General features: G+C 34.2%; 1 protein-coding gene across 6 annotated transcripts; it reads right to left on the bottom strand.

Moving 5' to 3' along the window:
- Positions 1-833: 833 nt before the first annotated feature.
- On the bottom strand, positions 834-24,542 carry LOC117344597. Of its 6 annotated transcripts, none has more exons than XM_033907401.1 (17): positions 24,098-24,542; positions 10,195-10,266; positions 9,836-9,863; positions 9,372-9,506; positions 8,839-8,899; positions 8,595-8,671; positions 8,289-8,453; positions 7,120-7,248; positions 6,277-6,441; positions 5,805-5,936; positions 5,372-5,408; positions 4,734-4,825; positions 4,372-4,407; positions 2,991-3,041; positions 2,567-2,623; positions 2,415-2,459; positions 834-1,618 (listed from the first exon to the last, which is right to left on the bottom strand). In XM_033907401.1, the coding sequence occupies exons 2-17, from the start codon at positions 10,249-10,251 to the stop codon at positions 1,587-1,589; spliced, it is 1,299 nt and encodes a 432-aa protein (XP_033763292.1). In that variant the 5' UTR covers positions 10,252-10,266; positions 24,098-24,542; the 3' UTR covers positions 834-1,586. The 6 variants fall into 6 exon arrangements, with proteins under 6 accessions (XP_033763292.1, XP_033763291.1, XP_033763295.1 ...); XM_033907400.1 differs by having other exon boundaries at positions 10,195-10,280; positions 24,098-24,290; XM_033907404.1 differs by lacking the exon at positions 24,098-24,542 and adding an exon at positions 19,666-19,763.
- Positions 24,543-25,040: the final 498 nt, after the last annotated feature.

Below are 25,040 nucleotides of genomic sequence, written 5' to 3' on the forward strand. Positions count from 1 at the left end.
TGGATTGAAAACTTTAGAAAGCCGTCGGAAAAAGCATAAACTTATCTTAATGAACCAAATCTTACATAATAATGCACCCCAATACCTAACTCAATACTTAAATGACAATGAAGACACAGTACATCATCCCCGTAGGCAACGATTATTCAATCAGCCACTATGTAGATCAGAAAATTATTATAACAGCTTTTTCCCAACTATGCTACGTGAATTCTAAATGCACCAACCCTAGGTGTTTTTAAGAAACTTATCACTCCCGTCAATTTAGACCGGGGTCTAATCCGTACAACGGACATCTTTAGAAATAAAGATAATAGAAAAGAAAATATTGTATTATGTCAACTTAGAAATAATGCAAGTAATTTAAATTTTGACTGTTTTAATGATCATCTTATAGATTCACCATTGTGCAGATGTAATCAAGGGGATGAAACTTCATACCATTACTTTTTTAATGCTGCTTATATTAACAGGAAAGGGAAGGGTTGAAACAAAATAGCAATAACCAGCATCATCTAACCACTATAGTATTAACACATGGAAATTACTTGTTGTCTGATGAAATTAATATCAACGTTCTGAACGCTGTTCAAAAATACATTAAAGACAGTAAGCGATTTGATCAAACTCAAAATTAACCATATTTATTCAAATGTTATTTTTTAGACCCAGATTCACTCAATTAGTATTTGATTATTATTTTACCTGTATTTATATATATTCTATATTGTTCATATTCTTGATATAAGAATGTGGTGAACCTGCGACCTGCTTCAAAAGTCAGCTGATCCCTGAATTTCTCCGATTGATTTATTTAATTCAAAACTAGTATATTCAACTACAATCTTTTTATTCCAAAGTATGATTACACAGTTTGTTATATCTGACATATGAAAGCTTTGCTTGGATGCAGGGGCATTCAGTCTGAATCTAGCACACTAAGATGGATGGCTACAGGAGGAGGAGTAAGGACATTTTATGCCTGAAAATCTAGTGCTGCTAGATTTAAGACTGGGTGCCAATCCTGTATCTAAGCAATAGCTATTAACTGAGAACAAAAACTTTTTATAACTCTGAAACATTATCATTATTTGACAAAGGATATACTAGAACCTTATTACCTCCCTTTTCCACTAACTGTTAGTTCTTATTATAATTACCTCCCTTTGACCATAAAAATCAATATATTCATAAAAGATGTTTCATTTCTTAAGATATTTCATCTCCATTGACTTAATTTATATACATATTTCTTATACTTCTTCACTTTCAATTGTTTTAGTTAAATTCTACTATTGTTCTGTTTATATAAGGGAAGACTTATATAGGCGTAGCCTGCTGTCTAACCCATTTGTATAAATGTTATACAATAAAATAGGTTGAAATGAAATGAGAACATAATAGGCTATGCAAATACACATTCGAAGGAATGATGTAACTTGACAGACTTTGAAACGGGTCATTTTTGTAATACATCATATGTTTTGTTTTACTGTAAATCTTCAATTTACACACACTTTTCAAGAGGAATGTCCTCAGCAATTAAAATCTTCCATCTGACATCTAAGATCCATTTTGGATTCCTTTCAATTATCCACAGGTTGGCGGATGATAGGACCTGTAACATAAAGTTACCTGAGCTGACACGGCAACTTAAAAAAAAACTTCCAAAATTAAGTTTTTCAAAAAAATTTCTGTTTCTGTTTTCAGAATTCTGAGCAATCCCCTTATGATGGCAGCATTTTCTCTGTCGTCTTTACTAGGGAAGTACCGGGAATTCAGTGTATGCTTTGCTTGGAAACGAGTATGAGTAGGTTCTACCGAGTCAAAAAACTACCACAATGACAGAAAACCAGACACATACATTACGATAATTATAGCAAATGTGACTAATCTTTCGATCTTGATCTTCAAGTGGAGTATTATGTCAATATTTCTGGTTATATCCAACAGGAAAATATTCCTTCTGAGATAGCACAAAGCTGTAATAAAGCCAGAAAACAACTCGCGTTTATACTGAATATCATCTTAGTGATTCGTCAGAAAAGGAAGATATTGTGAGGTCATTGGTTATGACGTCACTTCCATAGCGATATTGAAATTTGCTTCATCAACTTATATATAGTAGTAACATCAAGGTTAAGACAAAAAGCATTGTCAACTAAAACAAAAACTACTGCTACTACTCGGAGTAGAATTCGCGAATCCTTTTAATTAAAAGGTGCACCTCGCTACTAATGTTTTAATAAATATACATTTATTGAGTGTTAGTTTGAAGCTTTTTTTAAAAAAAGTTGCACTGTCACTTATGAGTGGTTCATAACAGTTTCCTGAATACATTTATGCTCAAAATACTGTAATGTTTTGTATGAGTTACATAGATCAACTCATACCTGATTAATATTGATACGTACATTCTATGTCAATTGGTATGGTGGTTTTTGCAGCAGTATTTTCATCTGAAAAAAAAAACAAAAAACAACAACATCAAATTGTTTATGATGAAATCAAAGCAAGTTATTTTTTGTCTGAAATGTTTCAATTCTGAACCAATTTCAATACCTACCTCTATCTTTTTTCAGTAGTGTGGTTGCATTTGTAGCATCTTCTGCAGCCTCAAGAGCTTTAAATGTAAAATTCGACTTTAAGTAATGGCCTATATTCGTCTTTGCTAAAACAACCCGATTTGTATGCCACGTTACTTATAAGTAATTCTTATTTCAAAGCAGCGCCATGATATTAAAACAATATATATAATTACCCGAAAAAAAAAAGGTATTAAAATGATTGAAATTTAATTTCAAAAACTTCCTTGAACACAATTGGATCCTCAGTATGTGACGATGAAGAGACTTAGGTACATGATCAACTTATCAACATTGTTTACATGTTTTACTTAATATTTCATATAATAATTAAATGAAAATTGGAAAGAAAATTATCTTTTGTTTCACAGAAAATCTATAATAGACAATCGACTTATTTCCTACCTTCATCAACTATATTAATTGTAGTTCTCTCAGTCACACGGACATCAGTTTCTGAAATGAAATATTTTCATCAGAAAGATATTTAGCATGAAATCAACGAAAAAAATAAACTATTCAAACATATTCATTGGTTAAAATGAGTCCCAGTGATACTATAAGGAAAATTCGACATGGATTCATAAACACCTACAGTATATATAACCCACCCGTCTTCACCTTATCAATACATTAAATTTGTCGAGATGGGCCATGATATACCGTATCTTGTACACAAGCTTTGTATTTCAAATTTGGTCAAGTGCAACCTTTGACCTAAGACTCCAGATCAGGTTTTGAACTTGGTAAAGTTAAGTTGTAAATATGAACTAAATTTGTCTAGGGGTTTTGAATCAGGAATTTTTTATTATCAAAAATTCAATCTCCAACCTTTTGACCGATGACCATCGAAATCAGAACAGGTGTACGAAAAGCTTTTCACACTAGAACACATAGATGTACAGACATAATTATTGATATATAACCCCCTTAACTCAGTTAATATAATCGTAATGCTATCAATACATCGCGTTCCGTACCAAACTATTTCAAGTAACCACATCCACGCTAATTTCAACTGAAGTTCAACAAATGATAGTAAAAATGTGGTATCCCTATATGAATTATATTAAATTTTAGTTCATTCTCAGGGGTTATGATGAGACACAGGGTCATGAAATTTACAATTCATACTCTTCATCGATGACAATTAATTTATTCTACCTTATCTAGATCTTAAGAATAAGAATTTTGAAGTTTCAGTTGATTTCACTACTATTTTGTTATCGCCCCATCAGTCCCCTTGGTTCTGGGACCATATAATTCAGATTTTTTTTTACCTTTATCTATTAGAGGTTCCCACAAATATTCATTGAAATTGGTTCAAGGGCTTCTGAGAAAAGGTCGAAAACGATAATTATTTTCGGAAGGCAAAGGTGACATAAAAAGGCATTGTTGTACTGTAGATTTTATGTTGACGTTTAACTATAATGAAGAACATTACAATTGGGCGGTTGTAGTTCGGAATAATGTAGTTTTCTATCGTAATAAATTAAGTTATTTTACATATAGGCGGTGAGAGACAAATTTGAAGGTATGTATGAAATTGTTTATCCTTCTGTTTTTTTTTTGTTTTTTTTTGTTTTTTTTTGTTTTTTTTTTGGTCTTTAACTGATATTTATATACCTCTACCTTATTAACTCTGTATAAAAGTAATTTGTTCAATCTATTATATTCCTCGACTTTGCTTACATGTGTTATAGTCCTGTGTGTAAGTCTGGAAACAAAACAACATTAGCTGAACTAGAACATGCAGTTTGAGAAAACGGCGAAATCGAATACAAACCTTCGACTGGATTAACAATTCTGTTCCGATCGTTACCTGCCAAATTGAATATAAACATGTATCATGTTATACCATTGGGTGGAACAACAGTAAGTGGTAAGAATGAATTGTTTTGAATGCCACTAGATCGGATAATTAAGCAGAGAATTATAAGGATGTTAAAATGAGTCAACCATTGTAAATTATTATATAACTATTTATTCAACGCTGATTGGTCTAAATGGTCCACAGGTCAAAATTAGATGTGATATTAACCTTCGACAAAAAATTGCACGAGCCGTAACACCTGATTAATATAATGATTGTTTAACACGTATGATAAATTTACTAGTTCATAAACTGCTAGCTGCATATATACCTACCGGTGCCACGGCGAGTGCGTCTCCATATGATTCCAGAAATAATACACACAAAAGCGACAACGGCAAGGACTGGAATGACTATTGACTCAATCCTGCAAACCAATAATGCATAGCGTGAATAGACAACTTAAATAGGAACGGTCGGTAAAAAATAAATGGTATCGAAATTTATCACAATTTTTAAACAAATACGCGACATCCGCCTGAACAAATAAAAGGCACCAAGAAGATTTTTCTTGGATAATTAATTTTGATAATTTTTGGAAAATACAGGAACACGATTGATCGATTTTTTTGAAAACGGAAAATTCCCTTTCCTTAACACATGTCACCTTAAACGAGAGTATAATTACTGTACTATTCTCAATACACATAAAGCTATTTTAACAGTTGAAGCCAACTCTGGTCCTTGGTCAATAAGATTAATTTTTTGTTGGTTCTATTCATTGGGTAATACCTATAAAACCTTTCAATGAATACTACCTATTGGAATATACATGTACAAGCATCGAACAGGTCAAACTTCACGTCCGCAAGAAAATAGAACCTTTCCAAATGAGATAATGGTATCGAGACATTCCCCTTGATGCATGCCTTATAGGTAATATAACAATGTTATAAGCGTATACAATACTTACGATGTACCCCCCTCGTGTTGGGTGTTCTTGACCACCTCTGAAATTCAACAATGAACCATATCTTAGATTGTACGAGTGTCTACAAAATGAGAAGCACATGGAATACACCTAGAATGAGATGATTCTGAAAAAGACCTAGAATGAGATGATTCTGGAAAAGACCTAGAATGAGATGATTCTAGGATTCCTCACATCTACAGTGCCCACTTATTACTTCAAAACTATATATAATGAACAATTTTCTTTTTCAGTAAACAAACACGCACTTGACAATTGCCATATTTAGTTATCCGTACCAGTTTACTTCTTAACAGGAACGGTGTTTTTTTTAGAATTATCATAATGTGTTGACAATGCCTTGCTTGAGGTCAGGCCGTTTTAAAACATGATATGGACAAAACGCTACATTTTACGTTTTACAGTTCAAACTTACCAGCCGTTGTCTGTATAATTATCTGTCTGGCGTCACTTAGTCCTGCAATATCGTCCGTTTTAATTTGAAACTGGTATGTAGTGTTTGCTACTAATCCGTCCACATACATCACAGTCGTTATCTTGCCTCTTTCTACAAAGAAAGTGGACGAACATTCTTTACCATTGAAATCAAATTGCAATGTTTGTGCTTCAATAATATATACTGGAACCGTTCCGTTGCCTTTTGCTTTTGTTTACTATACGTTAAGATTAAATATGATAAAACCTGTGATCGATATGAGCGTTTGTTTCCAAAAACCCATAAAATATCTTTAAAATAGTAGACTGCTTGAAATATTTTTTGCATTTGTATTGTTGATATATATCAATTTTGCTATGCTATGTGTTTGGTTTTCTGTGTAATAAATATGGTTAAACTACTAACTCAAATGACGCATGAAAAAATGGTGAAAATAACAACTGAATCATACCAATTTCTTTCATCATATATCCTTTTGTATCGTCAGTTAGGCTCCTGAATTCCAGAAATATTTTGCCCGAGCGGTCAATTTTCTTGTCAGGAATTATCTCAAGTGTACATGCTGTTTGGTTCACGTCCCTTAGTTTCACCTCAGGTGCTCGAGCAGGGATTAAATCTACGGTAATATGAATAGTATTTTATGAATTATATCCCCTTGATTAATTCAGGTTATCATTATGAACTCTTTTTTTCTGTGAGTTATATCCCTTAGTCCAATCACATTTGTTTTATCTTTGATCCCAGTTTTAGAACGTATTCAAGTTCTGTCGAACTATTTGCCAAAAGCTCCCTGCCAACTTTTTCTTTTTTATGATAGCAATGTTCTTTTTTTCGTTGTGTGTTTTCTTTTGTTTTCATCCTTTGTTTTATGACAAACTACTCCAAAAGAACTAGTTATTGCTTAAACTTATGTCAGATTCTGAGGCAGCGTGTTACATATATCAATATCTTTATCCAACATCTTTTATTTGTAGATTTTTTTTATTCCCAGTTTCCATCAAATTCTAGCTATCACTTTTATTGAAAACTTTGCCAACATAAGCCATCCAATAGAAATCATTATTTGAAAGCGATGTCAATAAAAATCTGCTTCAATCTGTTTGTTCGATAAAAGCAAAAATTCTACATTAGAATCTTACAATCAGAACAGCTATTATTCTTGTCAGAAAAGGTCTCAAAAATGAGTTGTGATATATAATTATGTTTGTACTAGCAGTATTATGATAATCATAAGCTTCATTTTGCTATATTTTTGCGGGAAATCAATTTTGAATGGAATAAGTTGTATGCTTACCTTGTGTGTGAAGTAAAATTAAGGTGGGATCGCTTGTACCAGCTTCATTGGATGATGTGACTTGTACCCGGTAGGACGAGTTTGCCTCTAGTTCACTGATATTGACACTAACACTCATTCTTGTCTCACCTGATTATATCAATGATACAAAAATAACGTAAACTCAACATTTGTATAACATTTTAACTCAAAAGCGATACAGAGATGGGAAAGTATGAACAATATAGACATTGAGGCAAGAATATAACATTCCGGAATGATGAGCGTTGTCTGCTTCAACGCAGACAGATAACATCTTATACGGATTTTATGTTAATAATTAGCGGTTATGTAATTTTAAATCACGAATCAATAACTTTCTCATATGTATAATATGTATAAAAAAAAAGGTTGCAGTTGAAAGTACACAGATAAATATTTCGATATAAACCTGATAAATCATAAAAGGCAAACAATTTATACTGAATTTACATCCTGTTCCATTGTTCATTCCAAAATAAGGTAGCAGTATCGGGTTAAGACAATTTTTATATTCAAAATCCCAATTTCACTAAATTCGCGGTTACTAAATAAATGCGAAAACAAATATTGAGAATAGCATACAAAAACAAAGGTTAGTTTTCAGAATTGCTAAAAGGGCTTCAAAGAACATTATTTATAAGAAGGCAGTTATAGCAAAGTTTGAGACGGATGGGTATGTAGAACTTCGTTAAAAGTAATGCGGATAATTGATTAAGTCAGATCCGCATGCCCAGGAACGAGAATCTATCATCTGGTCAAAGGGTAGTATGGGGTTTCTTCCATATGTTGTGAGCAAGGTCGCTCAGAATTTCGACCATTACCGAACGACAGCGTCACAATTTGACGTGTATTTAAAGAGAAATGTCAAACAATCCGCATGAACATTCGGATGTCTTTGACGAATCAACCACGTTTTGTTTTCAATAATTTTCTGAATGGGTACATCTACGTATGGTGACGTCACCGACCACAGGTAATCGATCAATGCAATTATAGAAATATTCACTGAAGAATATTTACTATACAAGGCAGTGGTATGTGAAATTTAAACCCGCAAAGTAGTTCCGACAAGTATAACGGCTAAACATTAGCCGCGTGAACTATACAGTATAAAATAATCAAACCATAGTGATACAGCCAAGACGGACCTATACTGTCTGTAATAACACGTTGTGTATCTCCGTCTGTTACAGCTGAAACGGTCAAGGTCACATTGAGTTGGCCAGTCTCGTTTTCATTTCGGAAGACCTGAATTCGAATTGAGGTAGGTTTGATATCTTCTATCATCGTAAGAGGTGGGTCTCGTATACTAACTGGAAAATAACAAGACAGACTTTTTTAAATTGATTGATTAACGAAGCAATCACAACAAATAAACAAACTCACAAGAATACCACTCATGTTCCCAATGTACGTTAAAGTTTGTTAAATATTTCAGTAGATAAAGTTCTCACCTTGAGTGTTCATCTTAAGACATCTTCGATCGTCGAAACGACTTCCGTTGTGGACTATGGTTTCATCTGGTTTGCATCTTTAAACAAATAAAAAAGAAGTGAAAAAAATATTGCAATTATGAATTGATGTGTGTGTGCGTGACTATAAAACGAACTTTTAAATAACGATCAGAAGAAAACATAACGCCCTTATAGTTATATATATCTTATTCATGTCTCACCAATGCATAGCACCTTTATTTACCTTGACTTATGAACGCACTGACTGTCTCTGAAGAAGAACTCATTGATGCACTGACAAAATGCTGCAAAACAAACCATCAAGTAACATTTAGTACAAGGGCGTAACGCAAAATCTGTACTACAGAGATTATTTGAAATTAATTTTCTGAAAAACCTTCGGTGTCTTTATTTCTATTTTCTGTAAATATTAACTTAATGTCTTGTTATTATATGGTTTTTGTCTTTGTCCTTGTAAAAACAGCCAGGGTGGTATAAAACAAACAAACAAACAAACAAAAACAAACAAAAAACAAAAACAAAAAAAGCAAAAAAAAAAAACACCAGAAAAATAAATTGAAAGGAAGTAAAAGATTTCAAGCATTGTTTTGGGGAACATCAAAGTACCCTAATAACAAAAATGTTATGTGAGCCATAACAGGGCAAAATATCAAGAAACAACCGGTCATCATTCGATGAATCATGGATGAAATGCTATAATTTCAAAATGGTTTAAAATGTACACGCTGTTTAGATAAGACCAAAGTTTGATAATACCTTTGTCGTCAGGCTCCATGTTAGCTGGACAAGGAACAAAGGCGCATGCATAATCGAATTGTCCAATATATCCTTTTGACCTATCACAGACGCACCGAAAGCTACCATCAGGTTGTTTTTCCGGGACTGTTTCTTCTGAAAAAAAACAACATTATTTTAGAGCAATAGTTATATGTTATTGTTATTGTAGTATTATATACGAATGCGTAGGTGATTTTTTAAACCTGAAACTGATGTTGTACTGGATGTAACTGGAGATGAACAAATACTGTAATAAGCATTTATTTTACCTATACAAGTGTCACATTTCTTTTTGGAATCCACTGGTAAAATGAACAACAATAACATTTTCTCGTAGAGGCTTGAGGAACTTGATAACAAAGATAACAAAGATAAATGCTTGGCAGCAGCTATTGTTTTCTTTAGAAGTCACCATACAATTAATCGTTTATCAATGGACTTACCTGTAAAGTCGCACTGTAAGCACTGGACCTACAAAAGATGAGGCAAACATGTTATTATACTAATCATGTCAATTAATTTTAACATACACTGTATAAGAATTCCTCGCCAATTGGAAGTTGAATTAATGTCCTACCTTAATGTCCAATTTATAATGATTATTAATTTCATATAGTAATCATTAATCATTTATTTTATGTAAATCAAGGACTACCTAACAAACAATTATCAATTTATCTATATATGAACTACCTGTATGAGTTTGAATTGCATGTATATGTAGCTGTAAATTGTATTGTATCTATATGTCTTTCTAACTGAACATTATCCTTATTATAGATTATTCCAAACAAAAACTTACACCATAAGGAAATGTCAGGAGTAGCAGGCAGGACAGTTTCGAAATTACTAAGTTCATCTTCTACGATCGTCTCTGAAAATTTAAATCAAGACAAAAATAAGCACATAAAAAACCTAGGAAATAACGAGATATCGTGTGCATTAAATCCTAAACATATCAAAACCTCTTATATTAATTCAAGACCTATGATGTATATTCAACGTCTTGAATTAAGTCCTAGGGGTCTGTTCAAAATTTTACCATTTTCGTTATTTAACTTAAACTGTATTAATTGCTAATAAAACATCTTAAAGCTGAATCAGGGATGCTACTGTATAGAAATTGAAAATTACAATGTAGGGAATTGAAAGCATCACAATTATTTATAGCTTAGCTGTTATCTGTCTCTGCTTATATTGTAAGTAAAGATCAGGGTAAGCGGCTGATATGTAACCTGTTGAATTTTCAATATGCTTAATTGATATCAAAAGATGCGATTCAAATTTTTGTACTTGAGTAACAGAATTTTCCAGATTGTATAGTTCTTATACTGCTAATCTCCTAAAAAGATAACAGCCTTTTGTGTCATGAACAAACGTAGATGGTTTAATAACAGGAAAGTATTTGTTCATTGTGTCCACGTGTCATTTATAGAGTCAAATACAAATACCGTGCGTGCGTGCGTGCGTGCGTGCGTGCGAGGGGGCACAGGAACCTGGACAGTGTGCGCCTTTTACAAGGGACTTTTTGTGACGTCGAGTCTATCTATAGAAGTAATGAATAAAGTAACACGGAAATACCCTTTACCTAATATAGATTAAGAAATACCCTTTACCTGATATAGAATAAGAAATACCCTTTACCTGATATAGAACAGGAAATTCCCTTTACCTGATATAGAACAGGAAATACCCTTTACCTGATATAGAATAAGGAATATCCTTAACCTAATATAGAACAGTAAATACCCTTTACTTGCTATAGAATAAGGAATATCCTTAACCTAATATAGAGAACGTACGAACAGAAAGGGTCATACAGTACACTTTACCTAGCATAGACACAAATGCTTGCAATCTGTAATTCATCTTATTACTGCCTGTCGAAGTGGACTTAAGACTTCTTAACAATTGTCATTTGCTTTCAATTAATTATTCAACATACAACGAAATATAATTGTCTTCAATTCGGTTATACAAGATAATTACCTTTTACGGAAAAAATATCCATATCGTTAATATAACTACTATCCGCTTGAGAGAGGGTGATAGTAGTAGAACGTGTATTCAAATGACCTGCTCAAAACCACCAATTAAAACCAACATAATAACGAAGCAATCATGGAAACTCAAAGTCAATTGAAATAAAACATAATTTCAAAAATAAAGGATTGCATGGAAAAAGTACAAGGAGAATGATGCTCTGTGTTCCGGTAAGCATCTTCCGTTTCATGGATGACATTTGCCATACAAATCTTGGTCTATTCCACGTTACGTCAAAATCTCAATTAAGAATTAGGGTGACAACAGCACCTATATGTATTTCAATAAGCATCAACCATATTTACCTTTATATCGTACCGGCAAATAAACTTTTTATTCCAAAAGAAATCATGATATCTACAATAAAACTTTCCCATGGATTTCATCAACATGCATGTCTCGAAACCTTACATTTCTCCGTCAGTAGTCCACAGTCGTCAGGAAAATTGTTATAGTGAGGACAAGCTCTTGCATACTATGTTAAATGATCGAGACATGTAACCACCGGGGTAGAGGATGTAGGGGTGTTGCTATCTGGAAAGGGGAATTAATCATTGGGATATTTAAATCATCATGCTTAATGCTTATGATGCGACTTAGGAGCGTGTACGGTGTCCATGGTTGTGTTGTTAGTAGAGATCGAGGTAAGCTGCTGATGGTAAGGAATCTGTTATGTTCTACATATAATATAGCGTGGTACACTTGACTTGGTTCACTATCTCTATGTAATTTTCAACCAACACAAAGCCAATGCTTTCTCTTGTAAAATTAAGACTGTCTACTTTTAAAGAACTACACAAACATACTAAAACATATTCATCACTCTCATTATCAATTGTTTGATAAAGATTCTTCAAACACAGATTTTTGAAAGCAAAATGGTAAATTGTAGAACATGTAATATGCGTATGGAAGACTCCATTGTACTATTCAAAGTCATGCTGTAGTCTAATCCAATACATACTGTGGCCAGTTGCATCACTATTCCTTTCATTAAACTATGTCATAGGAAGTATAATATAATTCATGGATTATAGTATAGCTCAGATTCCTTAAATTCTATAACAATTTCAAATAGGATTTTTGGGTTTTGAAACGTTGATGAAATCGTCTCAAATCGGTTTTGAAGTTGCTAAAGACGTATTCGTCTTTCTTGACGTCGCGACATATTGCGCGATCGTCCGCTCCTGGGACAGCAACCCTATCTTCCTGTATATTGCCCGACTACATGACGTTACGAATGCTCCCTTCCCCTATCGATTTCATTTAATTGTGGCATTTCGCAATTCTTAATTATTTACCAGGACATATGGTGCAAGAGTACCCCGGATGCACGGTTTCTTGAAGGATCGACTGAATTTTAATTTGCAAAACATGTTAATAGTGCAAGGAGGTAGCTCATTGTGAAGTTTAATTGAATTTAGACCACGTCACTAAAATTTCCATTTTCTCCGCTAGAATAAATATATTGATATTGAAATAGTTAAATAGCCTATCGTTTTCATTAAACTATCAGTATACACGTACAACTAGCTGAATACTTGACGCTGTATAAGTCTGTTCTAGATTACTCCAAAGCTTATATGATTTGTGTGTATGCAACTTTCTTGCCACTAGATATCACAGATCAAACTGTCACATGATACAACGCTTCCTGTTAAAATGCTGAAACAATAATTGAAAAGATAGGACGCCATAAAGTACGCCCTTTTCAATCTGAAGTCTCTAGTCCAATTGGACATGTACATTTGTAACACAGCCTGCATATCTCTAAACACACATTGTTAATATGATAATGGAGTTAGCGGGAAAACACTCGGCATCGGATTCGGATTCAATTCAGAGTGGAACGGTGGCAATTAAAAGGCTTAAGAGTTGGAACTTGAAGGGAAAGCTAAACACATATTACAAGACAGGAATATATACTGAAACGAAAAAGAAACGCAACTTCAAATTGTAGGTTTAATAAAATAATACTTGTGAGCATTATGTTTAAATTTCATATGTAATAGTTAATATTGAATATTGATGTAACATCCTTTAAATGTTTAGAGATTTTTAAGAACAGGTCACTTTGCTAGAAGGTCATGATTGGTAGTACCCTACGTGAATCCAAGTTGAAATGGCAGCAGTTTTGAAACCGTGCCCTAATATCGTGTGTGTCCTCCTCGAACAGTTATCACATCTCTAATTCTTTGTTGCATTGAGTTCATCAGGGCATTGACTTTCCGTATTGGAATGTTATTCCATTCTTGGACGAGTGCATTTGCTAACTGAGGGAGGGTATTTGGGGGGTTACGGCGATTTCGAATTCTTCTGTCTAATTCATCCCACAAATGCTCGATTGGGGACAAGTCGGGGCTATATGGAGGCCAATCTATAGGAACAATGTTCTGTGTCGCAAGAAAGTCTCTACAGACTCTTGCAACGTGTGGTCTCGCGTTATCTTGCTGAAAGGTTAGATGATGCTGCCTAACAAACGGCACAACATGGGGCCTAAGGATCTCATCCCGATAGCGTACGGCCGTTAAATTCCCATTGACTATCACCAAAGGCGTCTTCAAACCATGGGAGATTCCCGCCCAAACCATAACTGATCCACCCCCAAATCGGTCGTGTTCCAAAACACAGGCGTCAGCAAAACGTTCGCCTCGACGCCGGTACACACGTTGACGGCCATCTGCTCGAAATAACGTGAATCGAGATTCATCGGTGAAGAGCATAGACCTCCAACGTCTCATAGGAAAACGTCTGGGCATATGTGCCGTTGCCCATTGCATACGACGTGCTCGACGTTGCGGTGTTAGTGGTAAACCAACGTACTGTCGCCTTGCACGCAAATTAGCCTCACGCAGTCTGTTGATCACTGTTTGGGGATGAATTCGACGGTTATGATTACCAATCGTATTCCTTGCCGTTTCAGCGGCCGTTAATCTCCTGTTACGCAGGTGTGCCAACCTAAGAACCCGGTCTTGACGTCGCGACGTTACGCGTGGACGTCCTGATCTCGGCTGGTCATCGACTCTTCCTGTTGCGTTAAGACGTGAAACTAATCGACTAATAGTCGATTTGTGAACTCTGAATTGTCGAGCGACGTGAAGTTGCGTGTTCCCTGCCAGAAGCATCGCTATAGCACGTCCTCTATCAACCTTTGATAACCGTGGCATAATTGTAAAAGGAATTATTGTTTGCAAAAGTATTGGCGATGATGTGGCTCAATGTTAGTGATGAATTGATACTGGTTTGAATGAAAAAAGAACGCATATGTTTGTACAGGCACGGTTTTTGATGTTTTTACCGCGCCGGAAGTGCATAGGTCTCTAGTCACACTTGGGTGATTTTGAGGATTGGTATGGGTGTTAGGCAGGGTGCATGTTTATTTCCGCGATTTTTATACAGATATGTATATTTAATACAAAATTAATCACAATTTTCCATGTTGCGTTTCTTTTTCGTTTCAGTATATATCGTGCAAATGGTACATGAACTGCTTCGCAGTTCACTTCATTTGCACGAGGTTCACTTCCCTTCACCAGTCCATGCAAGCAACAAAATTGACAATTTTAAAATCCTTAAATGAAAATCATCCTCAGTGTAGTTTGAATATGTATACAGTAATGTCACATGCTTGTAATTGAACTATGCACTGACCAAAGGGTTTACCATTGCAGCACTACAAATAAACACTGACATTTTCATTCCTCTACTGTTTTTCATTAATGTTTAGGTAACATTCTTGTTCTCCAGAATATAGAGTAAAGTTAGAAAAGAAAATTCACAGGGTTTAGTGTGATGCAACCAATAGACATATAGGTACAATTGCTTGATTTTTTAAATTTAGGATGAATTATTGAAATTGATTATAAAATTGATTATTAAACGGATATTGTTATCCAAGTTTCACATGGAGGAGATATGGTGTATGATATATGGTAGATGGTGTAAAGCAGTGTAGAAAACATGGTAAGAGTTAATTGACGTTTGTCTAAGAGAGCAAAATGACCTTTTTTTCACATTAGAAATGGGTGTCGTTACGGCCTGGCGAAACACAATTACTTTTGTCGGTGAGACAAATTTAAGTAAGAGGTGGAGTCAGTTAGTCGATAAACCAGTAACTAACCAACTAACTGTAGAGAGTATATATACACACTGGATATGTATCTGTCAAACACGAATTCATTTGGAATTATTTCTACAATAAACAAATTAAAAGTCTAGTAGTGTACATTTCAAAATTTGAAAATTGATAAACCATGTGCCTGGGTAACCATGAGAACAGAAATTTCTCGACTTAGACACTGACACTTAAAGTCTACCTATCCCAATTAGGGAAATGAGAAAAAAGGAAAAATCAGGCTTTGTTATGTTGGTTACTAAACAGGCAAAATTGTAAATACATAAGCCATTCTATGTATTCTAAACAAATTCTAAACTATATATCCTACTTAAGATATGAATTATATCGTCCCTTTATTTAAAAATACTGCAAGATACACTTTACTGAGTGGTCCGAAGATTGCTCTATATCATTAACAACGTCCCAAAGAAAATCTATCTGTGAAGGATCTATATGATTCGGTATAGGTTATCTTATATACGAGCATAAACAAATACATGTACATATATTAGTAGACTTTATGTGAGCAGTCGACAAGATACAATACGGTAATGATACAGATTACCTATCATGGTTGGTCATGCTCCCCATTAAAATACACTATATATGTAAAAAGTAACATGTGAAAATTATTCTACAGTACAGTACTAACCTGCAAAGCGAAGTCGCGATGAATTCTCCTTGATTTGTACGTCGAAGGCAGTATCCAACTGTGAAGTACCTTGCTCGAACAAGGACTACTATTAATGCAATGATATAACGCAACATATGATCCGGTATATCTACATATTTGTATACATGACGTAATTTAACCCACCATCCCTCGATCGGTGTTTTTAAGTTGTGAATGGTGACCTATCTTATAAGCCTAATCGGGAAAGCACGACTCATTTGAGAGTCTAAATATTGCTGCAATATTAGTTTCGTCCACTTAGAGTACGCAGATCATGGGTGGAGTGTATATCTAATATCAACGATTTTTTAGTATTTACTGATGCCTGTATCTACGGTGGAACAAAGATGACATGGATGATATTTTTTTATGTACGGCTATTTTTTTTTTCTTCTTTCATTCTTTTTTTTTATATAGGCTGAAAACATCCCCCCCCCCCTCTACGTGAGCACGTAAAACATTTATGTATTGTAAAAAAAACAACATTTATGTAGGGTACATTTTTTTTACTTTACGTACTCAAGTAAAACTTTAACGTGAGCACGTAAAGGAAAACATAGTTTTTAGTGTACATAAAAAAACATTTTAGCCAACATGCACAATTTTATACACATACCATGTATAAGTTAAGCTATTAAGATGAAAATCAATCCATAACCTTTTTCATCACGAGATATTTTTTCGTTAATACATGTACATATTATTTAATGCTATTGCTATTTGATATATTACACCGAATTAAAACAATGGCAGAGCTAAGGGAAATCGCATGTAATAAACATAATCAATTTCTCATAAAATGCTCGAAACGATAAATAATTATCATTGAAAACTTATACTGCTGTGCTTCAAATATCACTCTTTCAAGTACATATGACTCGAGTGCTTACGTATTAAATGTGTTGAATAAATATGTATTGACCACATACTTGAATGTTACTGACGCAGGACGGAGTGTATCGTTAAAGATTCGGATATCGCTCTGAGGTAATGTAATGCGCCACTTGTGAAATACTTAAGGAATAACGTAGTTGGTTTTGTTTTTCAAACGAAATCGGTGAAGACACTTAAAGATGTACAGCAGTGACACATATTACGTCATATTAACAATTCTATCTGAGCTCTTCTATACTTAAATACATGATATACGCGACACACTTCCAGAAAACATATTTCGAGATATAAACACACATACTGAGGATAAAAAGTACAGAAGAGTTACCAAAATGAAAACAAATTTCTAAAGACGGTACAGCCGAACCCAAGCCGGCAACCTAAAAGTAGGTTTTGATATATTAGTATGTTGGTTAGAGTGCAGTGTTATAAACAAACTTCAAATATACTACTGATTATAAGTATAAATTAAAATACGATAAGATCTAAACCATGAAAATGATTACGTTGAGGGGAAAATGTGACGAAAAAAATTTAATTGGAAATAAAAGTTACAGCTTAGAAGATGTAAGTTGGACACAATAAAAGGTAATATAGAAAATCATGTTTTAAACAAAAAAGAATCAATATAATTGCGATTGAGGGATTATAGTTAATTTATATTTATGAGTAATTGACCTTTGATGAAATCAATATGGTGTCATACTGAAATGGTAGAATCAAATTAACATGTTTAGATTATACTAGGTCAATAATGACCGAATTAAAGGTCCTTAATTTCTATGTTTGCTATAAATCTTGTTTGCACAAGAGCAGAATTAAATTAAATTCATTTTGATAACACGAAATATTTCCATAGGGGTATTGTGACGTAATTAAACGCAATACTAACCCTGTATTGTTTAAATGGAAATAGTAGGTCCACATGTCAAAGTATTACCCTCCACATAACTATAGCCAATCTATTTTGGTACACTTTATTAACGCTATCCAATTGCAGTAGAATCAAATTACTATAAAATTATTAGCTGTCCTGATTTTAAACAAAAATGAAAATATATTCTCAGGAGAAATATATTGGTTACCTAAAGTGACATGTCATACAAGTCTGACTCACTCACTCAATATTTCAAGATTCTAATAATGTTTGATTTGTATATCACCACATGTACTAATTATACATTACGTCGCCTTGTGTTTGATAAAAGTTGGTCAAAGGTAGATGGCCACACACAATGTTGAGTTTTGTGTTTCATGTTATTTTTATGCTAAACAGGAATCAAAAGATTTTTTGCTTTTGTTATCAGATTTCGCATATCAAAAACTTGTCAGTGTGACACATATCCAGTCATTTTATGGAAAACTGATCTGGACTTGTCAAATGGTCAGAGGAGAACGAAATTCGCCGATTGATAGACTATATCTGGAATACCTCATAGGATTTTAAAATTGTATTGCCAGTAGATTTCCATGAAAACATCTTAGTGTGGATTGAATTTACGAATGTGAATATCGGCACTGTCAATTGTTTACACAACAATCCTATTTTTTATTCCCAAACATATCAATCATCCATGGGTTGGGTGATTATTTTTTATATACACTAGCATTTAGACATGTCATGTTCTTAATATGCACATATACATCTCATACAGCAATTCGCTGGGTCCCTTTTTGAAATATAAAAGGATTATTGTGTACACAGATAATACGTCTATAAAGTGTGTCATAGTCTTATCAAAGATTGAGGCCCTGTTTGTTAAGGCAATTGTTTTGACTTTCGACTAATTACATATTTCTAGATTCAGACAATTTATTCTTGTTTTTTTTTTTTTTTTTTTTGGGGGGGGGGGGGGGGTGTTATTGTTTTTTGTTGTTGTTTTTTATCGTGAGATAAACTTTTGATACACTTTATTAATACAATATAATCATAAAAGAAAGAAATGAACATATAAATATATGAAATGGCCTGCCTGAAAATGGAAATTTATTCTCAGTTTGAGACACCTAAGATCACAAGTCTAATACAGGTCTGACTCCCCGATTTAATAAATATTGCACCACAGATATACTGATATTGATTTATCTGTTTTTACAAATCAATGTCAGTATACAGGTGAAGGAAGTCGAATGGTGAAATGTTAAATTAACCCATTCAATCTGACAATTGAACCAGTGACTGGTTAGTTTCAGAGTGAATGGATATATTTCACATTGCTTAAAGATGTGAATGATACAAATATTACACTAGATTACCATGACAATATTCCGTATCCATCCTATTTTCTCCCTTACTCGTATGTCTGCTCGAAAGCATTCGGATTACAAAGAATTGACACGCGAGCTTTGTATCAGAATGTATGATGACAGTATATTGGAGGTATTTCCTTCACACGTACTTTAAAATACCAAATAAAACCTGTAAAATATTTCTTAAGTACAAACCTGGGGAATGAAGACACTTCTCTTGTGTGAGCACGTTTAAAGACCAACAACTACTATAACAGAATGGCTGGTACGATTTATGACCCAGTATATATACTCACGTAGTAGCGTGTACACACGTATTGCATAACACAGCCGTGAGATAACCGCCGTCTTACATCCCCTCCTACATCATGGTGGATATCTTAAGTAGTGATTTCTAATAATACTTTTGAAGAGTAAGTAAACAACTGCTCTATATACTTGCCCCATACCGCGTGACATAGTGTCACACCGCGTGTGTCACCAATGATTTGCGTACTCTATAACGGACGTATTGGGACGCACCCTAGTATGTGATCTAGGGGTCGGGACCTGTAGTTGATTTCTCAAACATTCCACACAACATTGTATTTGGGGACGTACGGTGTATATATCACTGTTCACTGCTATTTTATCTGTGCGCATATATGGAAAAACCCAACCACCTCAAAACTAAAATGTGGCTCATGATACGAAGTAAATAGAATTCAACTTAATTTGCTGACTAAAGATTAAAAATAAATGGTGTTTCTTAGTATTTTAGTTATTTTGTTATTTCAGTATCAAAACTGATACAGCAGCAACATTTTGTCATTAGAAATTAAAAAAAACAAGATTATATAATCTAAGTTGTACATGAATTAAAGTATCTACCCCCAAGAAATACATGAATTAAATCATCAACCCCTGAGTAGTACATAATTTAGATTATAAGCAATGAGTGAAAGAACATTTTCATTGAGCAGACGTGATTTAGAAGCACGTAATGAAAGACGGCAACTCAAATAATCGATTTAAGATAAATAATATCTAAATCAAAATGGTATTGTTAACAAAGGCACAAAACAGGCCGAGTGTTTGCATGAATCGACTCAAGTATAAACATGACACGTGCGAATATCCGAACACGCATACTTGTCAACCAAGGCGATTTCCGGATTGTGAGCTGAGCTACATTCATGGAAGTAACTGGCTTTAAGTTAAAACTTGAGTGAAAACATTAAGTTTTTAATCAAAGCAATTATCCGTAGATCTCAATTTTTTATCTTAAAAACCTCTAAAGGTATTGGTTTTGATTAAAAAAATTCGCTAGAGCGATCACCCTTACAAGGCAACGCCGGTTGTCATGCGTTTAAATATCATCCCGCTTCTGGGAAAAGCTCCTCCTTAATTACTATTTATAATAGTATTTATGCCACATGTCGACACAAATGATGGACACGTTAAATTGTGAATAGATTAATAGAAGAGTAAATAATGACGTCTTACCCCGTTTTAAAACCAATTCCAAACCACACCCGAAGTCTTCAGTATAAACACAGTCCAAATATACATGGTACACAGCACCCCTGGTTTGTTATAATGTCCCCTGACAAAACACTGTCTAAAGATGTCTAATCGGACCGATATGATTAACATATCATTAGTACAGTGTACAATCAACAGCATAGGTAAACACACCTAACATACGTATCTCTGTAGACACGTCCCTACTACCAGTTACTATAAACGCTCACACACCTGAGACGACCTCTTAAGTTACCTTTTCTGAATGGGTTTTGTCCGTCGTCCTGCATTCGTAAACAATTTACATTTTCGACTTCTCTGAACTTCAATGAACCAATTTCAATGAAGCGTTTGGGCCTTAGAGACAGGGAACAAACGGTTAAGATTGACTGAATGCACATTTTTGAGCATCATTTGTTTAATTCTCATTGGAATTAATTCAACGCTGATTAGAATAATCAGTATTGGATGAAAGCGTATGAAGAGGTGTCATATCTGTGTCATAATTTGCCATTGCACATATTGTAGTTTTGTATGTTTAGGGAAGCATCTAGTATCCTCCGGGCTGTATGTGCCCTCTTTAAAGAATAAAGAAATAAACCAATTCAACGGGTCTTCAAGAAAAAGACACATGCTACTTTTTCTTTTCTTTTTTTCTTAAAAAAAAGGTTCTCTTGCGAAAATATTGGCGTCAGTTTTTTTTTATTAAATCTAATGAAGTGCAAATTAAGTATTGTCTATGAGGCTCCCCTATAATGCAGTTCGAATAGCGGATATGTTCTGATGTAAGCATAAATGGCCGAACAAAAATGTACTTGAAAGCAAACATTCACAAAGTCTGCCACAAAAAGAGAGAGAAAAGAATATGACACAGACAGTATTCCAATATATCTTTGGAAAGACATAATTTTCACTCAAACTAATGCTACATATTAGCCTCGCTTTCGATATTATCGCATCACTCGCTAAAATACAGCGTTTAGTCTAGACTGATTAATAAAGTCAATAGGAGGGATGAAAATCTGGAGGAGAAAGTATTTATGTGTGAAATTTGATATTTTGCCGATATTTTATAACGTGGGGCATGACCATCTTTAAAAAAGGGTTCTTTCGCAAATAAATTCTTACATTTTTACTATGTCGATGTTTTAGAATAAAAACCGCATTTATATGTAACAGCGTATGATTGAGAAGTGATAAGGCGAGGTTCAAATGGATTTCATCGAAGAACTCGAGTGTTGCCACGCATAGTTTTCCATTGATTGAATTTATGATATTTCGGAATAATATCTTAATAAAAAAAGGATAATTCTAAATGGAAGTCGAATTGTTAATAGGGCATAACGACAACGATTTTACAACAATTGCGTATCAAGTTAAATCCACTGACATCGATCACGTTTGTCGCATAGATGAAAGGCAAATATGTTACCACTGTGTCATCTCACCACCCTTCCTACCAACATTGTGTTTGAATCGGATTTTATGTCTAAATGGTCAGATCAGAGTCGCCAGTGGACGACATTGACGGTACTTTCGTATCTGAAATGGTAGTCGTAATTTGTATGTGGTAACTTCGCTTTTGACAATAAATTGTCATAATTTGTAGATTCGTACAATTGTTTTACTTTTCTTGGCGGCCTTACAACTAAAGGGTAATAAATTCGTTAAAGTCATACATATTGATACAGAAAGTGACTGTTAACATATTAGTTTACCGATATCTGGAGCCGTATTCCTATACAGACCAAAGCACTACAAATTGTAGTATGTCGTCTCATATACTACAGTTTGGTTTACGAGCGCGACACATGTGTTAAAATCACACAGAATATTAGGGTGTATTTTAGATAGCTGTATTATTAAAACCATTAATTGTGCTTCTTTTGGGAGATTATCTATGATATAATACTGAATGGACGACTGTCTTCTGATAATAACACAGTGTGGCTTGATACGTGACACTGTACGGTGTTATACTGTTATCTGAGCTCAGAGACACTGTAAGGCAAGCCAATACACAACAGTGGTATCGGGAAATAATAGTATCAGTGGAAATAACCTCAACCATTTTTGAATCCTTAAGAGGGGCGTGGATGCAAAGTTTTTTAAAGCTTTTACGAACCCTTTGATTCGGAATGATGATGATATATATATTAATATAGATTTTTTTTATTATTATGAGTCTATATGTCTAAATGTGAAGAATGATTATCACTTTGGAAATCAGTATTCCATAAATGAAGTGAAACAAAATGGAGTAAGAGATCTAGATTACAAATATTTCGAACTAACAGTAGCAATACAAAAATAATCAGTACATAAGCTATAATTGAAAAAGCCGTTTTATTATTTTCTTATTATTGGCACAAAATATTAATTACATGTTACAATGCATGTAGTAAGCACACTCGTAAAAAATGGGACTAATACAATTTGATTATAATGTACATCAATAAAATAACGTAGAAGATATTAAAAAACACTAGAAAATGGATGCTGCTAAGAGAGGGGGAAGGTAACAACAATAGTTAATGACGCCTTACCTTTAGGCACGAGAGAATGTTCAGAGTGAACAAAGTGTCAGTTGCTGATTTGATCATGTATTACTACGCAGTTTCGGAATATGTTTTAACAGATGATATAAACCCTCCAAAAAAGAACCGTAACTGTTAACATGAATGCAAGTAATAATGCATTGAATTGTTGAACAAGTCAAGGAATGTTGAGATATGTATCAGGTGCGTTGTCTTCCAGTGTCGATAATACACTATAGATAGGGTGATAGGTAAAACATGTATATACATGCTTCACTCAAGGAACCAAAGATGTCTATAAAATCAAACAGCCTTTAGTAAACAGACCCGCTTCCATCTTGCTATTGGTTACGGAAACATGTAACCTTCATGGACAGTATTCTTTCTAAAGTATGGCGAATAAGGGGATAACTACACACTTTATTGCCCTGTGTGTTGGGCGGCCATCTTGCTATAGTGCGTTATTCATTCATGATCAGGTGTAAAGCACCCTTAGGCATATCCGGTTTTGATAACCTCCATTAAGTGTTCCCCACTTTGCTTCTTTGATCTTTGAATACAAAACGTATTTGTTGAGCAGGTAAAGAAGTTTAAAGAAAAAAGAAATATGTAGAAGCCTTATATCCGACCAAACTGTTACGTAACACATTACAGAAATTACACGATTTTAATGATATAAGACACTCACCTTTACATGTCCTTAGTGGGCCACATCGGGATTAGTCATCTAACATCAGTCAATATGGTCGTTGTGAAGTAGTACAGCACAGAAACATAATTTCCATCCATTATATGGACATATCCTTATAATTGATAACAATTTACCTAACACTCTATGTCCCCGGTCATTTTGGTGTATGTGCATACAATTGTGTATTACTTAACCGTTATAGTCTGATATTAGCATTACTCGGAATACGTATCATATCTAATTATAGGTAGGTGCATCTCAAAATGATTTATCGATAAACTTTATTTACTATTCAGTTAAGTACATGAAAATATTGTTCGAGGTACAAAAGCAATCCAAGTTATATCAATCTACAATTAGTTAAAAAGAGAAAACGTTTAGAATAAGACTGACACAGATCATGAATTCCACTACAGCCAGCAAGTAGTGTAGATAACGGGGCGAATCATTTAAAAATCAGTCTGACTCTCTCAAACACTTGATATGTATGACATCGCACTCTTCAAGTCCGATAAAGATTTATTGTTAAGTGGCGCACTTCCTATACAGAAACATTTGTCGTGTTAGTGGCTGAAATGTAAAGAGGTTGATACACATACTTAAACGTGTTTTTTCTCTTTCACTATTCCCTGGTAAGGGACTTAACCCTGACACATCTAAATGCTTCCAGCAATATGTACCATAGTTATGATATTGAATAGTAACATATCAGGCCTTATACATTTTTATTATGCAGCATTTTATACAAACAGTGCATGATACAGTATCCGTGATCCTATGTTTTTGGCTCCGGAACATGATGCATGTGTCTCGCCTCCTATGACTCGCCAATGACTCTATGAGCATCATACACCTGTCTCGCCCTTTTTGGTGTCAGTGACTCTAGCGACATCATACAGCTGTCTCGTCCTTCTAGGTCTCGCCAATGACTCTAGGGGCA

This window comes from Pecten maximus, chromosome 16 (genome assembly GCF_902652985.1).
Source record: "Pecten maximus chromosome 16, xPecMax1.1, whole genome shotgun sequence".
Lineage (NCBI taxonomy): Eukaryota > Metazoa > Mollusca > Bivalvia > Pectinida > Pectinidae > Pecten > Pecten maximus.

Coding starts and splice junctions, on each gene's coding strand:
- LOC117344597 (XM_033907401.1), bottom strand. CDS start 10,251: ATGAACTTAGTAATTTCGAAACTGTCCTGCCTGCTACTCCTGACATTT. Junction 5,937..6,276: donor ATATATGATGAAAGAAATTG/GTATGATTCAGT, acceptor CTTTCTTTGTAG/AAAGAGGCAAGATAACGACT. Junction 1,619..2,414: donor CATACCAATTGACATAGAAT/GTACGTATCAAT, acceptor TTTATGTTACAG/GTCCTATCATCCGCCAACCT.